The 16,100-nt window shown below is 45.7% G+C and overlaps 1 protein-coding gene and 1 long non-coding RNA gene across 5 annotated transcripts; one reads left to right on the top strand and one right to left on the bottom strand.

The window, feature by feature from the left end:
• Positions 1-225: 225 nt before the first annotated feature.
• Positions 226-9,099, bottom strand: LOC144113124 (uncharacterized). 4 transcript variants are annotated; one of them, XR_013310632.1, is made up of 8 exons: positions 8,980-9,099; positions 8,367-8,553; positions 6,936-6,994; positions 6,707-6,782; positions 5,958-6,021; positions 5,213-5,439; positions 4,047-4,153; positions 226-1,846 (listed from the first exon to the last, which is right to left on the bottom strand). XR_013310632.1 is itself a non-coding variant. In XM_077646031.1 (6 exons), the coding sequence occupies exons 1-6, from the start codon at positions 8,402-8,404 to the stop codon at positions 5,486-5,488; spliced, it is 342 nt and encodes a 113-aa protein (XP_077502157.1). In that variant the 5' UTR covers positions 8,405-8,547; the 3' UTR covers positions 5,475-5,485. The 4 variants fall into 4 exon arrangements, 1 of the variants encoding a protein (XP_077502157.1); XR_013310630.1 differs by lacking the exon at positions 8,980-9,099 and adding an exon at positions 7,458-7,546 and having other exon boundaries at positions 8,367-8,547; XR_013310631.1 differs by lacking the exon at positions 8,980-9,099 and adding an exon at positions 7,458-7,543 and having other exon boundaries at positions 8,367-8,547.
• A 319-nt stretch (positions 9,100-9,418) lies between these two features.
• On the top strand, positions 9,419-14,307 carry LOC144133561 (uncharacterized). Its single transcript, XR_013315070.1, has 3 exons — positions 9,419-9,629; positions 13,433-13,510; positions 14,151-14,307. It is a non-coding gene; the product is annotated as an uncharacterized LOC144133561 (long non-coding RNA).
• The last annotated feature ends 1,793 nt before the right edge of the window (positions 14,308-16,100 follow it).

The following is a 16,100-nucleotide window of genomic DNA, read 5'->3' as shown; positions in this document are numbered from 1 at the left end:
AGTTAGGGAGTAATTACTCACTGGCATCCGCCCAATAGCAGCCGTGGAATGTTGTACAGCTTCCACAGAAAATTGTAGCAGAAGAAAATTCGTCCTGGTCCAGGATTCGAACATGGGACCACTGCCTCACTGGAACAGTCACTGAGCTAGCTAACCACGATGGCTAGCATGGCATGGGTAAATGCCAATGAGTAATTACTCTCTTATTACAAATCTACTCCTCCTTAGGGCAGGAAGCCCGGAAGAGGAAGGGGCTGGGGCACTTGGACACCATCGGAGCAATTGGGAATAAAACGAATTGGAATCAATTGGCTTCAGATCCAATCAGTTCCAATTGGTCTCAATTGTGTCCAAAAATCAACTGCATTCAATTGGAATCAATTGGGTTTTCTTCCAGGACTGCAAGGGACACTGCTTTGTGTTACCATTTTTACAAGAGAATTGAAATCATGCAAATTTTAAGCTTTTAGTGGAATGAAGCCAAGCAACCAAGCCTGCATCACAAATTGATAAAATATATAACCACAGAACACACTTTTTCTCACATATATACTCCATGCATGGGACCCTCCTGCTGGAGCCAGTGGCACTTGTTAGTTGAGTTCAGTTACTTTTTTATTTATGTTCGTAGGATGTTGGAAATGATAAAAACAATTGGAGCAGATAACACAAAGCACTGTATTAACACAAACCAGTATGAAGGTCCCAGCCAAGGCAGTCATTGGCTCAAATTTACAATTGAAAAATTTCCACTTGTGCATCTGGAACCAAATGGAATTAACACCCAATTGGACATTCCCCTTGGCTCACTTGCAATTCCAGTTGGTGCTTGCAACTGCTTCCTAATGTGAACTAAAAAATTGACAATCTTGACCAGTTTAACTTGTATATGCAAAAATTTCCAATTGGTTCTAGTTGGAATTAACTGGAAATTTAATTGGTCCCAGCTGGTTCTAATGGAACCAACTGACAATTGTTCCATAAGGCAGTTAAACTGGACAAGGCTTTAATATTTCTAATTACACTCAATTCTTTTTTACTGGTATACCACTTGGAATCTCAGGAGCCAATTAATTGGAATGTCCCAAAAAAATTTTAATGTGTTTGATTTATCCAAATAGATTTGGATAGACCAGTTGGTTTCAAACATTCTAAATCTTGGTGTCTTCTATTTGGATTATGCAATGGGCGACATGACACCAATTGGAATAGCCAGTTGGAATCTGCAAAACCAGTTGGATAATCCAACAGGACCAATCAATTGTATTGCTGTGTATTAATGAATTCAATTCAGTCCAGTTGGATCTTTAGTTGGATCGAGTTGCAATTCCCAATATGTCCTAATGTTGTTTTTTGACTGGGATCCTAATTTATCAAGTTTATATTTCTCACTAGTTTGCTTTATCATTCATAATGTCATAACTCTATGGGTGCAGCCAGAATAATACAGAACATGCTTCGGTATTTAGTTTTGTCATGCATTCTGTGAAGAAAATGTGGAGACTTCTTTGGTTTATAAGCGAGCCCTCAAAATGCCCGAATTGACAATGCAGCTACAGCACAACATATTACCGAAGTGCACAAGTGCATTTTCCCATGAGATTAACTGACCTATTTAGGATAGACACACAACAATATGTTTTCGACTTCACAACTGAAACTTCGTGAATAATTTTTGGTTCAAGACTACCTTCCCCTAAAGAAACAAGTGCAATAAACTTTAGGAGCTACACATCAGACTCATCTCCGGGGCGTCATCAGAAGCAGGGGCTCCATAACTCTCGAGGCTGTCATGGTTTCAGAGGCTGCCGGCTCAGCAGGCGGTGTTGATGTCTGTAGTTTCGTCCTGCAGTTGAATATTAGCTTTGTAAATGAAAACCGGAAAACAAGAGCTGTTGCAATAAGGTTTTTGAGAACCTGGAAAAGATCACTTAATTTTACATTCAGGTATGATACCTGACCTGAGTGCACAATGTGAGAATCTGACATGGCACTCGACCACTGCACTAACACTGTTATATTTTAAATGACATTAATAATGTCACGTAGTGGCGCCAACAGTCTAGAGAGCAGGAAGGCAGCGAAAAGGGCTTGCAAACGAAACTCTTTATTTGTGCTGACTATTGCCCGCAAAGAAATGAACGACTCAGCAGTCATAGAACAGAATGCCTGCCACACTCGGGTGTGCTAAATTTAAAGCTGACAGCAAACTTTCGAGATACGGCGTAGAATCGGCTCCGCCTGGATGCATTCACTCGAGATAAATCTGGTTGCGTCTTGCATCACACACAAAAAAACGATAAAGTGGAGTGTCGACAGCTTTGATGAATGCACAAACACTACAAAGATTCGCGGCAATATGCCTGCCACATGGACACAGCAAAGGCCTTAGAGAATTGGGCCCTTCCGTTAAAAAACTCACAGTGCGTATCTACGCAGTATGCGTAACACACTGTTGCCTCAAAAACCTTAGAAGCAAAAATGGCAATCCGAGACATTTGAAGCTAGCAGCGTTCAAGAAGCTGCGATTGCAGCAACACCCGACATAGTCAACCTAATGAGAAGAGAAAACCTACGCAGTTAAATATCTTTGAAAACATATGAGATATATATAAAAAGATTGCCTGAATGTAGTTTTGGATGAGTCTATTTATGCCAAGATCCCAAGACAGTACAAATGAAACAGCAAGTTTAAGTGGTGGCCAGGGCAGTAAACAAAACCTGCTGCTACTGATAAGATAAGCTATCAGTGGTTCTTTCATGAAGGGAACATCATAAAACAAATTTCTAAGCCCATAGGATGAGTAAAATTTCCACCCCACTTTTAAAGCTCCACTTCTGCCTCTTTATGCAATGGTGGGAGCACTGAAGTCCAGCTGTTCAACCTTTGAGGTGAATACTCTAGCAATGTCATTGCAGCTTTGGTGAAACAAGAAGCCTTTGCTGTTAACTCAAACCACCATCTCAAGGCTACTTGGCAGCACTGATGTAAATGCTGGTCCCACCACTGCTTATTATGCTTCTCTGATTGTTTTTAATGAACATACTACTACTATCAGTGCATGCACAGACAAAAAAGATGCTCTTGCCTGTCATTTACTGCATTCTTGCGCGTCTTCCTTTCAATACGCTCTTTTGCATGTCGAAGCCATGATTTGATAACCTGCTCAATTTGAGCTACAGTGCCATCTCTAAACAATGAACTGGTAATCAAAACATCTACAAAAAATGACATACTTGTGCAACTACAACAGACATAACTTTTAGCAAGATGTCAAATGAATTCTTACCAAACTCTCAATGCAAAAATAGTTTTCCATAAAAACTGGTGGGCAAAAAAGAATGAAAAGGTTTGCAGAAAAAGCAAGAAAAACAAGGCACTCAATCTAATTTAATATCCAACTTGACTCAATTATTCATACAAGTTGATTTAACTTGACACATAAGAGATTGCAGTTACCACTTATTCACAGCCATGTGACAAGCATTAGAAATGCAAAAATGCGTTACCACATTTTGTAGGAGTGTTGCATGTGCTGAACTAAAATTAAAACATCCATGCTTGTTATTTGTTTTAATCACACTGTCCTTGTCCTTTTCTCTTTTATAATGTGCTGTACTTTCAAAACAATTGTAACTTCTTTATTGTGCCGTGCTAAGTGGTAAAGCAGCCTTGCGGAGGTCATGTGCCATGCCGGACAGCACCCATTAACAAGGCAGTATAAAAGCAAAAAGAAAAGCCATGTCTTTCCTTCCAGCAGCCCTGCAACTTGGTTAGAAACTATACATAAAACAAAGCAATGCCAATGTTTGCTTTGAGCATGTAACTATTAGTTGTGACACACTATAGCCACGTAATAAAGCTAGAAACCCAGGCCCATAGATCGATTCAGACCAGCTTGCCTAGCTGCTTTACTGGCCATGCCATACAGTGTTACTACATTATGCACAAGTCAATGTTTCCATCTATGAGTAAAAGAAAGCCATAACATGCAAGTGTTCATACCAAACATGACAACAGGCTGTTGTCTTGAATTGTAGTTTACCTTTGCCCCCTTGCCAACTGAAGTGGCTGGCTGTTTCACTGGTCTTTTAGTATGTGTCTAGTTGCATCGCCAAGACTTGTACCATCATACTTCTTCTAACGCATTTTCTGTAAACAGGATAATGTAAAAGTGTAACTGCAGGTAACTTGCTAGACTAGTAAGGAACCCTGCAGATAAAGCAACAAAGGCAAAATACAGGTACTTGCATGGCTGCCTACATCACATGACAAGCTTGCTAGAAATCAAACCATACACATTCAGAGACACAGCTTTTGTGCCCACAATGCTAAGAACCTGGGTTATAAGATCACGTTTCACATCAAAATGCACCAAACATTCCTAGTGCCAAGCTCTATGGGCATGCTTATCACGACTTGCACTTATGCCCACATAACATCACACATCACCAAGATAACCTCTGTGGTTGTCTACAGCATAAAACTTTTAATGAAGGATGAGAAGGCTGACATGACACAAAAGTGCTGATTCAACAAGATTTGTTTGGACACACAGCTAGCATTACATTGGCCAACAGTTAAACTTGGTGCAAAACAAACCACATCAATGCCCCAATCAGTAGGAGCAGGCATAAAGTCACTTGTTCTGTTACTTATGACTTCCATCAGTGGACTGATGTGCAGTTTGTTTCCTGCTGCCATTTATCTGGCACTATTTTCAAGGTATTTTGCCGTTTTGAATATACAGTTTTCTTGAATGGTGCATCTGGATACAAGGACAATGCTTCCAGATAAATCTTGAGTCAGCCCCTTGTGTTATCCGATCACTCTTCTGACATTTTTTTCTGCCCTAAACATTCTCTCGCACTACGAATGCACCTAACTTGCAATTGTAGTTGAATCTTAATGAATTGCAGAAAGCCACCAACCAAATAATTTTGCTTTATAAGCAGCATACCGAAGAAGTGCAGATGTGGCTGATTAAAATAAAGGAACACATTGTACAACATTTGATGCTCAAGCTATACCGCATCGATGCGCAAGCTGTAAGGCCGCTACGGATAACAGGGTGTTTTGGGCATGCCTGCCGGAGATTAAGAAAAAAGTGATTCAAACACCCGAAAGTGCTCTCGCGAGCAAATGCCAAATTGTCATGCTTAAAATTTTGCAGTACCACAATACATTCCAAGCAATAAAACAAAAAATTACCAGTAGCTTTTTCATGGCTTCTGAGGTTGACAATTTCTTGTAGAACTCCAAGAATTCTTCAAATCCGTGTGGTGGCACCTTAATGCAGTCATCTTCACCATCATCATCATACAGGAAAGTCGTTTTTGCTTTCACCCACGAAGTCAAACAGTTCAGCTGAGATGAGTGCTTCAGCTGTCTCATGCAGATGGAGTGTAGCAGCTTCAACACTTCAGGGTGAGGTGGATCTGAATGGATATGACATATATACAGAACTGATGTTGCTTCAACACTTCAGGGTGAGGTGGATCTGAATGGATATGACACACATACAGAACAGCTGTTGAAGTGCAGCAGTTTCATAATTTACAAGGCAGTGCAGTGAATTTCAAGATATTTAACAAGCTGAAATCTGTATGAGCATTCAGCCTTGACAACTGTTGCATTTACATTATGTTGTGAATGCATTTCAAATTTGCATTTCAATAAATTCAAATTTCGATTAGGATTTCACAGCAGCAATCTCTCTACAGTAAGGCCACATCAGTAGTTTCTTTTGTTCCTCGTTAGCTATCACAAATCCTTGAGAGGAACAGTTTCAATCCAGCATGCATGCCAAGATGAGCCTGGAACACTGGAAGAACTGTGGGCAAATTCATGATTAAATAGCGCTCTCTCCAGAAGGTATACATGCACTTAATAAACTGATCTTATCAGGACCACTACAACTGCCTTAGTATCTATGCTCGATTTCCGGCTTACTCACAGGGGCCATATCCAGGTGCTCGAACTGTATGGCTCGTTTCTGTTTGCTTTGACTGCCCTTTGACCTGCACAAAGAAATAAAAACACGGCTTACTTGATGCAGAATGACAATTGTGTGCCCAGCAGACATAATGGCTAGCAGTCAGTTTTAAGAACAATTAGGCTCAGGTCAAAATATAACAAGCAAATATGTTAATTGACAAAAGCATATTCTCATACCCAAGTTGCACTTTCTGTTATATCCACCTAAATAGGTAACCTTTTGTATACCAGTCAAAAGCTACCGAAAAAACCCCATGTGGGGCGAAAATGCAAGACAAGGTGTAGTTCAAAGCTCCAGTTATTCCCTTATGAATTAATGTGAACATGTCATAATGTTTTGGTTCAACTTTTGTAGTTCTTCCCTCAAACATACATGAACACACATAACAATCCTAAAGTAAATAATTTCACGTTGCATCTTGACCACGTTGTCATAATAGAACAGCATGTAGTACATGTCGTAGTATGAATAATTTGTTAACAAGCAGCACAAACTGAGCTGTCTTGGCTGTCCTACGATGCTTGTGGACTGGTGCCACTTCTACCATGATGGGATGGTGCTTGCTTCCTATGAATAGTGGCATGCGATTTCCTTTTAAAAAATGACGCACTCATTTTGCATACACCTCACACAGAGCATTGTAACATAGCTTCGTAACCAAAGAAACTCAAAGGTAGGCTTCAGTTGACAAGCAAAATTTCTATTACCTTTACTACTAAACGAGCCGTCAGTCCGCTGCCTCTTGGCGGTTTTCCTGAACTGAAGTACTGGTGGCTGTTTTGCCTGCAAAGATGCCAGCGTCTAGTTAGTTCATGTTGGTGACAACTAATTTTTGAACATGCGCCAATGTTCCTTCAAGCCGTACCAACATAGCACAGGGCTGCTAGTTTGCAGGCAATAATAAAATAAAATGACAGACCAATGAAATAAACATACCTTCATGACTTCTGAACAGTGGCCACCAACCACTGGCATTGCCAGCTCATCTTCAGAACCTGGAAAATACAGTGTAGAAATCCCATAACAATTCAGTCCTTCCTAGTAATACTGCTATTAAAATTTGTAATTTACCAAGTGGGCACATTAAAGTACAATAGTTATTACCATGTATTAATAAAAGGGCAACTACTGAATTTTGGGTAGTTGCCTAGCTAGTATTTGACAGATTTAGAAATTTATTACAGAAAATAGCATTAGAAAAACGTATTTCCCAATGAAAAATGTGAAACCTCCAAAATACCTACTATACAGTGGTCAATAGGCAAACTTACTAAAAATCTCTTCAATCAAGTTAAGCAGTCCGGGCATCATACACACACGAGTTAGAGTGAAATTCTGGCAAACTGTTACACCTCAGAAGAATACTTTTTACAGAGATTATGAGGTTAATACAGTGCTTGCCATGAATTGCTTAATATTCAACTAATGTTACAATGCAGACAAGCTGCACATCATTACCATTCATGAGTCTGGCAGCGTTGGGTGGTGTAGGTGGAGCATGAATGCTGTGTGCATAAGGCTGGACCGGTTCATCGGAGTCGGAGCTGCTGTAAATGAAATGCCGCTTTTTTCTTTTCCTCTTTGGCTCATCTATCTCAGTTTCAAAAGATGACGCCAACTCTGCTCTGACCAGTCTGCTTCTTGCTTTATGATAGTTTTCAAGAAAGATGACATCATAAAAGTATTCTAGGTGTGTTAGATGAAAGATGAAAAAGTAAGATGAAAGAACAAAGCAAGTGAAATTATTTAAGATAGAATTTGTCATGATACCTTGCTTCATGTTTCATTTAAAAATTTTTTACTCCAACCAACTTTTGCTTCTCCGCAGAAACCTCACAGGGCGCTCGCGTAAGCAAATAACTTTTTGCCAGGAAAATAGTTCAATGAAAATCCATATTATAATCGCCAACTAGCCCAACGTTTTTCATAACAATCTGTGGTGGTCGCTTTTGAGGACTACGACGTTTGGTGAGGAATGAGCCACATGTCACAAGAACACAGCGGTTTTGCATGGTTTGGGATGTAAATATTTCAGCAAAATACATATCTGATTGCCATTAGCTCCTTGCAAAACTGTTTCCTCTGAAATGAACAGTTATCAGTTTGCACTCCCTTTGTATGTCTTATCTCTGTGACATGATCTGTTGCTAAATACAATGAAAAAGACTCCAAGCTTCCAAAATAATGGCACCTTTGTCGTTCATTATGGCACGTGTATGATAGGATTCGATTTCAATGATGAAAGCTGTAATAATTTAGGAAAATTTCAGCCATTTCTGATGAAAGGAAATATGAGAAATTGCTTTCTGAGCAAGCAGTCACAACATGCAACAAAACTATGGAATATCCAAAACGTGCACAGCTTACCAAATGAGCCAAGGACCACACAACTTGTTGAGATCCATCCAGGCCTTGGCTCAGGTCCATTTTTCACCAGCTCTGCAACGTTTTTCACTTTTGGTGGCCAGAGACATGCCATGCTTCATCCACTCTCCTCTCACCACAGTAACTGCATCTCCTTGATCAGGAAACTTGACAAAAGCAAATGGTTTTGCTACAACATATAAAAAGAAAAGTTACCGTTAGTACCTCAGGAGCATAGCTCCAAGAAATCATAAAGCTTGGCCCTCAACAGCTAACTCAATAGGGTTAAATCACTGCTCTACTAACAGAGGGTGCAGTGGTTACTGTGCTCGGCTGCTGACCGAAAGACATGGGCTCAATATCGGCTGTGGCAGTCTCATTTCTATGGAGGCGAAATGTTGGAGCCCTGCGTACTGCGCAATGTCGGTGCGTAGTTTAGAATCCCAGGTGGTTGAAATTTACTAGAGCCCTCCACTCCACGCGGTAGCCGCTGCAATACTGCCCGAAATTTCATCTTTTAAGCGGCGCCGAGAAGTCCACTTCGAGAGGGCAGCGTCATGCCCTGCGTATTATCAAGGAACGTCAACGCTTACAATAGCAAAGGAAAAACGCTTACTTGAAGGCACACTCCTGTCCATGCTTGCTGAGAACACGAGCAAAGGAAGTCCGAAACTGACGCGAGCATACGACGCATGGGTACAGTCAAGCCACTGTAGCATGGTGGCATGGGTCTCAACGTAAACGCAAAGGGCGCGAAAACTACCCACACAGTGAACAAGCCCTGGCCATGGCAGCGCAAGTAGCACAGTAAGTGAAAGAGCGCGACCAGCAGGTTCACTTTAGTGAGCTACTCGGCCAACGGCTACACGTTCATGGTATATAGGAAACAAATTTTCTCGTATTTCAGTAGTGTATAGACAAGTAACTACTATTTTTGTACAGTTGTCAAGACTGAATTTGATCTTGGACGTTGCGTTGCACATAACGTGACATACCTGGCTACTTGGCTTGAACACTGCGTAATTCGAAGCAAAGGCCGAAGCCTAGCCGAGCCAATATGTGGCGACTGGCTAGGGTGGCTAAGCCGTCCTAGACTGGCCTCTGTAGACTGGCCATGGCGGAAGGAAAGAAAAGCGCATGCCGTGCGACCCAGTGCGACTGGCTGGCACCAGACAGTTCTACCAACCTCGGAATTGTGCAGCAAGCGTATAAGTATTCCGCTCCCTTCAGCTAACGTTGCCACAGTAAAGCGATGCGGTATTCAAGGTGAGTTCTAGTTGACACTGGAAGGATATCTTTTTAATGCAGACTCGTGTCCGGCGTAATACATAGGTAGTTCTTAAACAGTTTCAGTTTCGCAGCTCTAGACCTCCTACATGTTTGCAAACAAACGAGGTGGCGCTGCAGTCGCTAGCGGGCTCGCGGTAGGCAAAAGGCCAGGGAGTGGCGTCGCGGAGTGGTGTTGAGCGCGGGTTTTCAAGGCTTGTAAGCGCGTTTCCAGTTTCTGCGAATCACAGCAGTGCTTGATGCTTCCAACTTAGTAATTTCTCGAAGTACACGAGCTTGCGTTGGCCACGTGCGGCATATTCAGAGAAATAGTTTGGCACTGTGTATTGTATATATGGTTACTAGTAAACATGTAGAAAGCGTTTGTGCCGTTGATTTATACGCTAGGTATTGAATAAAATAAGTTTTGACAATATGCACTAGCCGGAATGATTTTACTTCGGGACAGTAGTGAGGGGAAGTGCTGGCGTTGTTTCGGCGGAGCAGACGTGCGCTCACCGTCTGTGGACGTACGTGTCGCGCAGTGCGAAAAGTGGGGACATCGTCGTGTCCCCGAACTCCTCGATCTGTCTCGCGCACTGCTTTTAGCCGAATGATCACGCACCAGCCAGGCCTAGTTCTCCCCTTGTTAAACTGGTCGATTTGGTGAAAACTTTTGATTTCTGGAATTATTTTCTTTCCTAGCCCTGGAGTCTTGTTGCGCGACGAAAGATTATAGCAAAATATTCTGTATGTCAAGATATCGTGGGCGGCTGTGGTGTTGGTTGGCGCCGAAGTTACAATTAATCGGGCCAACCTGCCCACCACTGCACTCTCCGTAAGTTCGGAGGGGGAGGAGCGACAAACTTCTCCACCCCGCGTGCGAAAGATTGTGATTCGACTGCTGCCCGGCGATAGGGGCACGCCTGATTAGTCGTTGACTGGAGGCATGAGGCGTAGGCAAGTTCCGTAGCGAATTAATTTAATTAGGCAAACAACAACCAAGTATTACAATATGCCCGACAAGGTAGCGCCGTACGCTGACGTGACGCAAATACCACAAGCACCAAGTGAACACGTTAACACAACAATTAACACAAAAAAAGAAACACCAGGGCGATTGCTATACAAAAATGTTACGAGACGGAAAATACAGTACAAAGGATTACCACGAGAAGCACAGAAAGCAAAAATACAAAGATAAAAGAGTTGAAGTGAGTGGTGAGAAACGATGGCTTAGCTGCGGAATGGCAAGGTCCGGTCGCAGGGAGCGTCGGGCTGCGGTTGCTCGTCGCGGGGCTGGTGGGGCTTGCGGATACGGGCGAACTTGGGCCTCGCGTCTTCGGGACTACCGTCGCCGCGCTCTACGCGTCAGATCTCCGCCTAGGTTCCTTGCCGACCACTTCCCTGGCTGACCTCACTCACGACCGCACGCACCGAAATCTCCAGACCAACTGCTAGCGCGCGGCGTTCCCGTCGCCCCCTTCGCATGGTAAAGAATGAAAAAAAACACACAGGAAAAAAAGACTCTTCAGGAGCCACGCACAGAAGAATGCAGCTCCCAAAAATAAAAAAAGAACACATGAAGGAATGTCGAAAGAATTCGGCACAATGCCTTAATCCCACGAGGAGTCATTGGGGGCCGCGAACAGTGCCGGAGCATTCAATCCGCTTCTGCTGTTCCCAACACGTGCAAGCGCTTGCCACCTGTATGGCAGCAATGCTAGGAGGGGGGGGAGTAGTTTTGAGTCACCCCTCCAGCGCTATGGTGAGAATGCCGTTCCCCCGCGGGGAGGGGGAAAAAGTCGTCGATGCTGTTCCGCGACATGTTTCTGGGAAACAAAGGTCAAAGCTGGACAGGGCAAGCATGAGCTTTGTGACACAACCCCCACGAGAAGAATGATATTCTCAATAACATTCACAAACAAAACACAAATTTCGTGCATGCACACACGCTCGTGGCGGACAAGCCACCTCAGATGAAAGACGCGCACATCACTTTCAACAGCGCGCACCACCTCGTCGTATCACCAGTTTTCCACGAAGGCTCGCAGGAGAGCGCACCCACACACGCCTCACGCACTGCCACACCTCACGCAGTCACGTCCCAGTTAGTCAAAACAGTTCGACAGTGCACATTTGGTCGTAACAGTCCAACACTGAAACACGACCACACGCAAACATCTTGCGCTGCATAACATTTCAAAACACTACCAACAATGCACAAAATAACAATAAAAAGAAATTTCCAGCTAAGGGTGAAATTGGGCCGTCGCAACGCGTTTAGTTCACCCCATGGCTATTCACACCCGGCTGAGGTAGTCTGCGCCGGCGTTATCTTTTCCCTTCATGCTCTCGACCCCGAAGTCGTACTCCTGTAGGAGCAGCGCCCAGCGAAGCAGCCGTGAATTCATAAACTGGGCCTCGTTCAGATATTTCAGTGACTGATGATCTGTCTGGACGGTGAATCGTTTGTCGTGAGGTAGAAATTGAAGCGCTTGATAGCCCATACAATGGCCAAGCACTCCTTCTCAACTGCTGCGTACGCCTTCTCTCTGGGAAGTAGCTTGCGACTCGCGTACGCGACGGGATGCAGAAGTCCGTCTTTTTCCTGCCACAGTACTGCCCCAACCCCTTGATCTGAGGCGTCGGTACGGAGTACAAATGGCTTGCTGAAATCCGCAACCTGTAGGATGGGGGCCTCCGAGATCAGTTGTTTAAGGCTGTTAAAGGCTTGTTCTTCGTGATCCCCCCACCTAACGCTGTTTGGTGCGAGTTTTTTCGTCAGGTCTGTCAGAGGTGCGGCAATAGTTGCGTAACTCGGGATGAATTCACGATAGTACCCCGCTAGGCCCAAAAAGGCTCGTACTTGGCGTTTGGTTATCGGTCGTGGGGCTTGGCGGATCCTGTCCAGTGTTGATTCCATCGGGCCAAGGGTCCCCTTTCCAATCGTGTGACCGAGAAAACACATTTGATCGACGCCGAGTTCGCATTTCCTCGGGTGTATGGTCATCCCGACCCTTGTGTCATCCCGACCCTTGTGTATGGTCAAACGACCCTTTTTAGGGGCTCACCGCGCCGCCACGCCGCTGCAGGTCGACTTTGAAATGCTCCTGCAAACGACCGTTTTTAGGGGCTCACCGCGCCGCCACGCCGCTGCAGGTCGACTTTGAAGTGCAAAACGACCCTTTTTAGGGGCCCACCGCGCCGCCACGCCGCTGCAGGTCGACTTTGAAATGCTCCTGCAAACGACCGTTTTTAGGGGCTCACCGCGCCGCCACGCCGCTGCAGGTCGACTTTGAAGTGCAAAACGACCCTTTTTAGGGGCCCACCGCGCCGCCACGCCGCTGCAGGTCGACTTTGAAGTGCTCCTGCAAACGACCCTTTTTAGGGGCTCACCGCGCCGCCACGCCGCTGCAGGTCGACTTTGAAGTGCAAAACGACCCTTTTTAGGGGCCCACCGCGCCGCCACGCCTCTGCAGGTCGACTTTGAAGTGCTCCTGCAAACGACCCTTTTTAGGGGCTCACCGCGCCGCCACGCCGCTGCAGGTCGATTTTGAAGTGCTCCTGCAAACGACCCTTTTTAGGGGCTCACCGCGCCGCCACGCCGCTGCAGGTCGACGTTGAAGTGCTCCAGTAAACGACCTTTTTTAGGGCCACCTCATTGTTTCCTGGCAGATCACGGGCGTCCTGTTTCGTGGCCGTGTTCCCGCTCTTTGTCGAAATCAGCGCCAGGCAACAAAACTAGCGCTAGGCCTTGTTGCAGGGTTAGCAGAGTGCAGTGCGCCTTTGTTCATTTGCAGTGGCAAGTCCAGGGTAAAAGTGGCCGCGATGATTCGGCCACTACAATTGGCCCTTTTGGATCGCTATCAGCTTCAACGGTAAGTCCAGAAGTTCCGACTCGCGCATTGTGGAAATCGCGCTTGGCCTAGGTATACAGCATTCACCCAGTGCAGTGCAGCTTTGTTTAATTCCTTAGACACTTCTCGCGCTTTGTCGAAATCGACGGCAGCAGTGAAAATTTACATATTAGACCTCTACAGCATTAGCCCAGCGCAGCGCGCCTTTGTTCCTTTGCGTTGGCATGCGTTAGAAGCGTGCGCCGTCTCGCGCTTTGTCCAAGTCGGCTCTAAAACTCGCGCTAAGCCTCGTTGCCGTGTTGACAAAGTGCACGGCTTTGTTCCTTTCAATGGCAAGCCTCTGCCACTACAGTCGGTGCCCTTAATTTTATGATCGCTATCAGCTTCAACAGCAAGTCCAAGAAAAGTTATGACGATCGCACGGTGTGGAAATCGGCGGTAGAGACAAAAAACTCGTGCTTGTAGCTACAGACTTACCCAGCTCCAGTGCGCCTTTATTTCGGTAGCGACTACTCGCGCTTTGTAGAAATCGACGCCAGCCGTGAAAATTTACATATTAGACCTCGGTACAGCATTAGCCCAGCGCAGCGCGCCTTCGTTTCTTTGCGTTCTACTTGAATGTAGCGCACCTTTGTTTGCTCGTTACTTTTGTTCTTTTCAGTTGTTTCCTGAATCCGTCCAAATAGCCGGGCTAGGTGGATGATTGTTCGCCGTCAGTGGAACCACATGGCGATCGCACTGCATGCAGCACGACTTTGGTCCCTGTTTTTTTAAATAAAAACATCAGATGTCGAAGGTCATGGTCGTGTCCGAGGATTGCTTTGACAGCTGGGGCAAAACCACGGGGACGTCGCACACGCTGTGTCGTCGCTGCCAAGTTAAAAGGCACAAAACGGCTGTCAACCTTAATAAAGGCGCTTCTCGGGGCCGCCTCAGTGTTTCCTGGCAGATCACGCGCTTTCCACCCTGTGCACGTGTTCTCATTTTCAATTAAATAGGTCCTTCAAACCCTGCAGAATACTTGAATTAAAAACTGCTAATATCAAGATGGTGCATGATACTTGAGAAACAATAGCGGCTGCAATGACAAAGGTGAAGAAGGGCTGGAGTTACACGCAATTAAATAAAGGTTGGGGGTACCCAGATAACAAGCTGAAATGGTTTTGGACAGGTCTCCTAGTTAATTGCATTTGGAAGAGAAAGACAAGGTTTCATTTTGCAGTGTAAGCTTGCGTGTCTATAATGAACAGAGAACGTTGCCTCACACTGCTTGGGCCTGTCGTTTGACCCTTCGTTGACCCCATGAAAAAAAAAAACGGATGTCTCTCGGAAACTGCGGAATCTTTCCCCCGCTTAAAGAGACACTGAGGAGAACTCTATCGGATTTTTTTCGTTAGCAAAATCTGATAGTTCGGCATTTCATGGCTTTGTTGCCGCTTGTCCGGGAGCGAAAGATGCATTTCAAAGAAATTTGGATTCGAAGTTGAAAAAGTTTTTCCCGCCGCTCCGATTCAAACTCGAGAACTGTTTTGACGTCACGGAGAACTCTTATGACGTCGTAAGACGGAGTGACGTGAAACGTGACGTAAACGCAGATTCCGTGATTTCTTGTGGCTTGCGGTGCGGTCTAGCAGCTGCCGAAATTAAAGCTACCGCCGCCGCACGTTGAAGGCATCTATCGGGGGTCGCTGCCGTCGCTTCGTTTACGTTTGCACCGGCGTCTTGCCAGCGTTACGATGGATCCCGTTCCCGAACCCGACGACGTAGTTCTCGCAAAATCTCCGGCCTGAATTTCAGCGAGCTCAGCCCCACAGAGCGTGCGATGCTTTTGAGGGAGCACGGTTAGGTTAGGCGCCGGCGGGTCGTTTCCCTCTTCCTCGGAGAGCAGCCGTTGCAAACTAAATATCATAATCCCAGTGCGGGGAGTCGCGAGGCGCCAGGACAAGGTCAGCGTGTTGCGCTTGCGCCCATCGGAAGCTGGCCGGGGCTTTGGGGCCAATGGATTGGGATTCCTTGAACGGCGCGGTTGCAGGGGGCAGCAGGCGGCGTCGAGGTCGCCCACGGTTGCAAGGGCCAAGTTATTTATTTATTTTATTGCCACAAAAAACGGATAGGTGTTTAAGGGCGGTCGCGTTTAAAGTGGGCGCCTTGAAACTAAAGCCGACGCACGATGCTTCAACGGCTTCCGCTAGATCCAAAGGGTCCCCTGGATCGGGCTCTCTCGTCCACTTGCATGTACCTTCAGATGTGTACCGTGAATGGATCAAATTAGCCGAGAGCTCGAAAAGAACAGCTCCGCCCAACTGCCGAAGTTATTGAATTACGTCACAAAGCGAATCTCGCCGCGGAGCCGAATCAGTCTGGCTGGGCCGGCGGCGGCTGGCGCACTCGGCGCGAAATAGAGACATGCTCGAAGTCTCCCCGCCAGTGCGGTCAGAGTGCGCCGATGCCGCCGAACGCGTCGGCGGTCGAGCGCAGTATATAGGGTCTCGCTTTGGCCGACTTGACGTCGCCGTGCAGCGCGCGCGCGCGTGTTACGCCGGAGCATAAACGCGCCTTAACAGAGCCTGCGCTTAACCGCTAACCAACGTATTCGGTGGCGACATCTATT

The sequence above is a fragment of the Amblyomma americanum genome, chromosome 1 (genome assembly GCF_052857255.1).
Source record: "Amblyomma americanum isolate KBUSLIRL-KWMA chromosome 1, ASM5285725v1, whole genome shotgun sequence".
Taxonomy (NCBI): domain Eukaryota; kingdom Metazoa; phylum Arthropoda; class Arachnida; order Ixodida; family Ixodidae; genus Amblyomma; species Amblyomma americanum.
The sequence above is the reverse complement of the archived record's forward strand: the minus strand, read 5'-3'. Positions and strand labels throughout refer to the sequence as shown.

What these genes read in the sequence shown, in the direction of transcription:
- LOC144113124 (XM_077646031.1), bottom strand. Translation starts at nt 8,404, where the DNA reads ATGGATCTCAACAAGTTGTGTGGTCCTTGGCTCATTTG. An exon ending in TGTGGTCCTTGGCTCATTTG is followed by an intron (nt 7,547 to 8,366) that starts GTAAGCTGTGCA and finishes TTTCATTTACAG; the next exon opens with CAGCTCCGACTCCGATGAAC. An exon ending in ACTGTTCAGAAGTCATGAAG is followed by an intron (nt 6,783 to 6,935) that starts GTATGTTTATTT and finishes GCATCTTTGCAG; the next exon opens with GCAAAACAGCCACCAGTACT.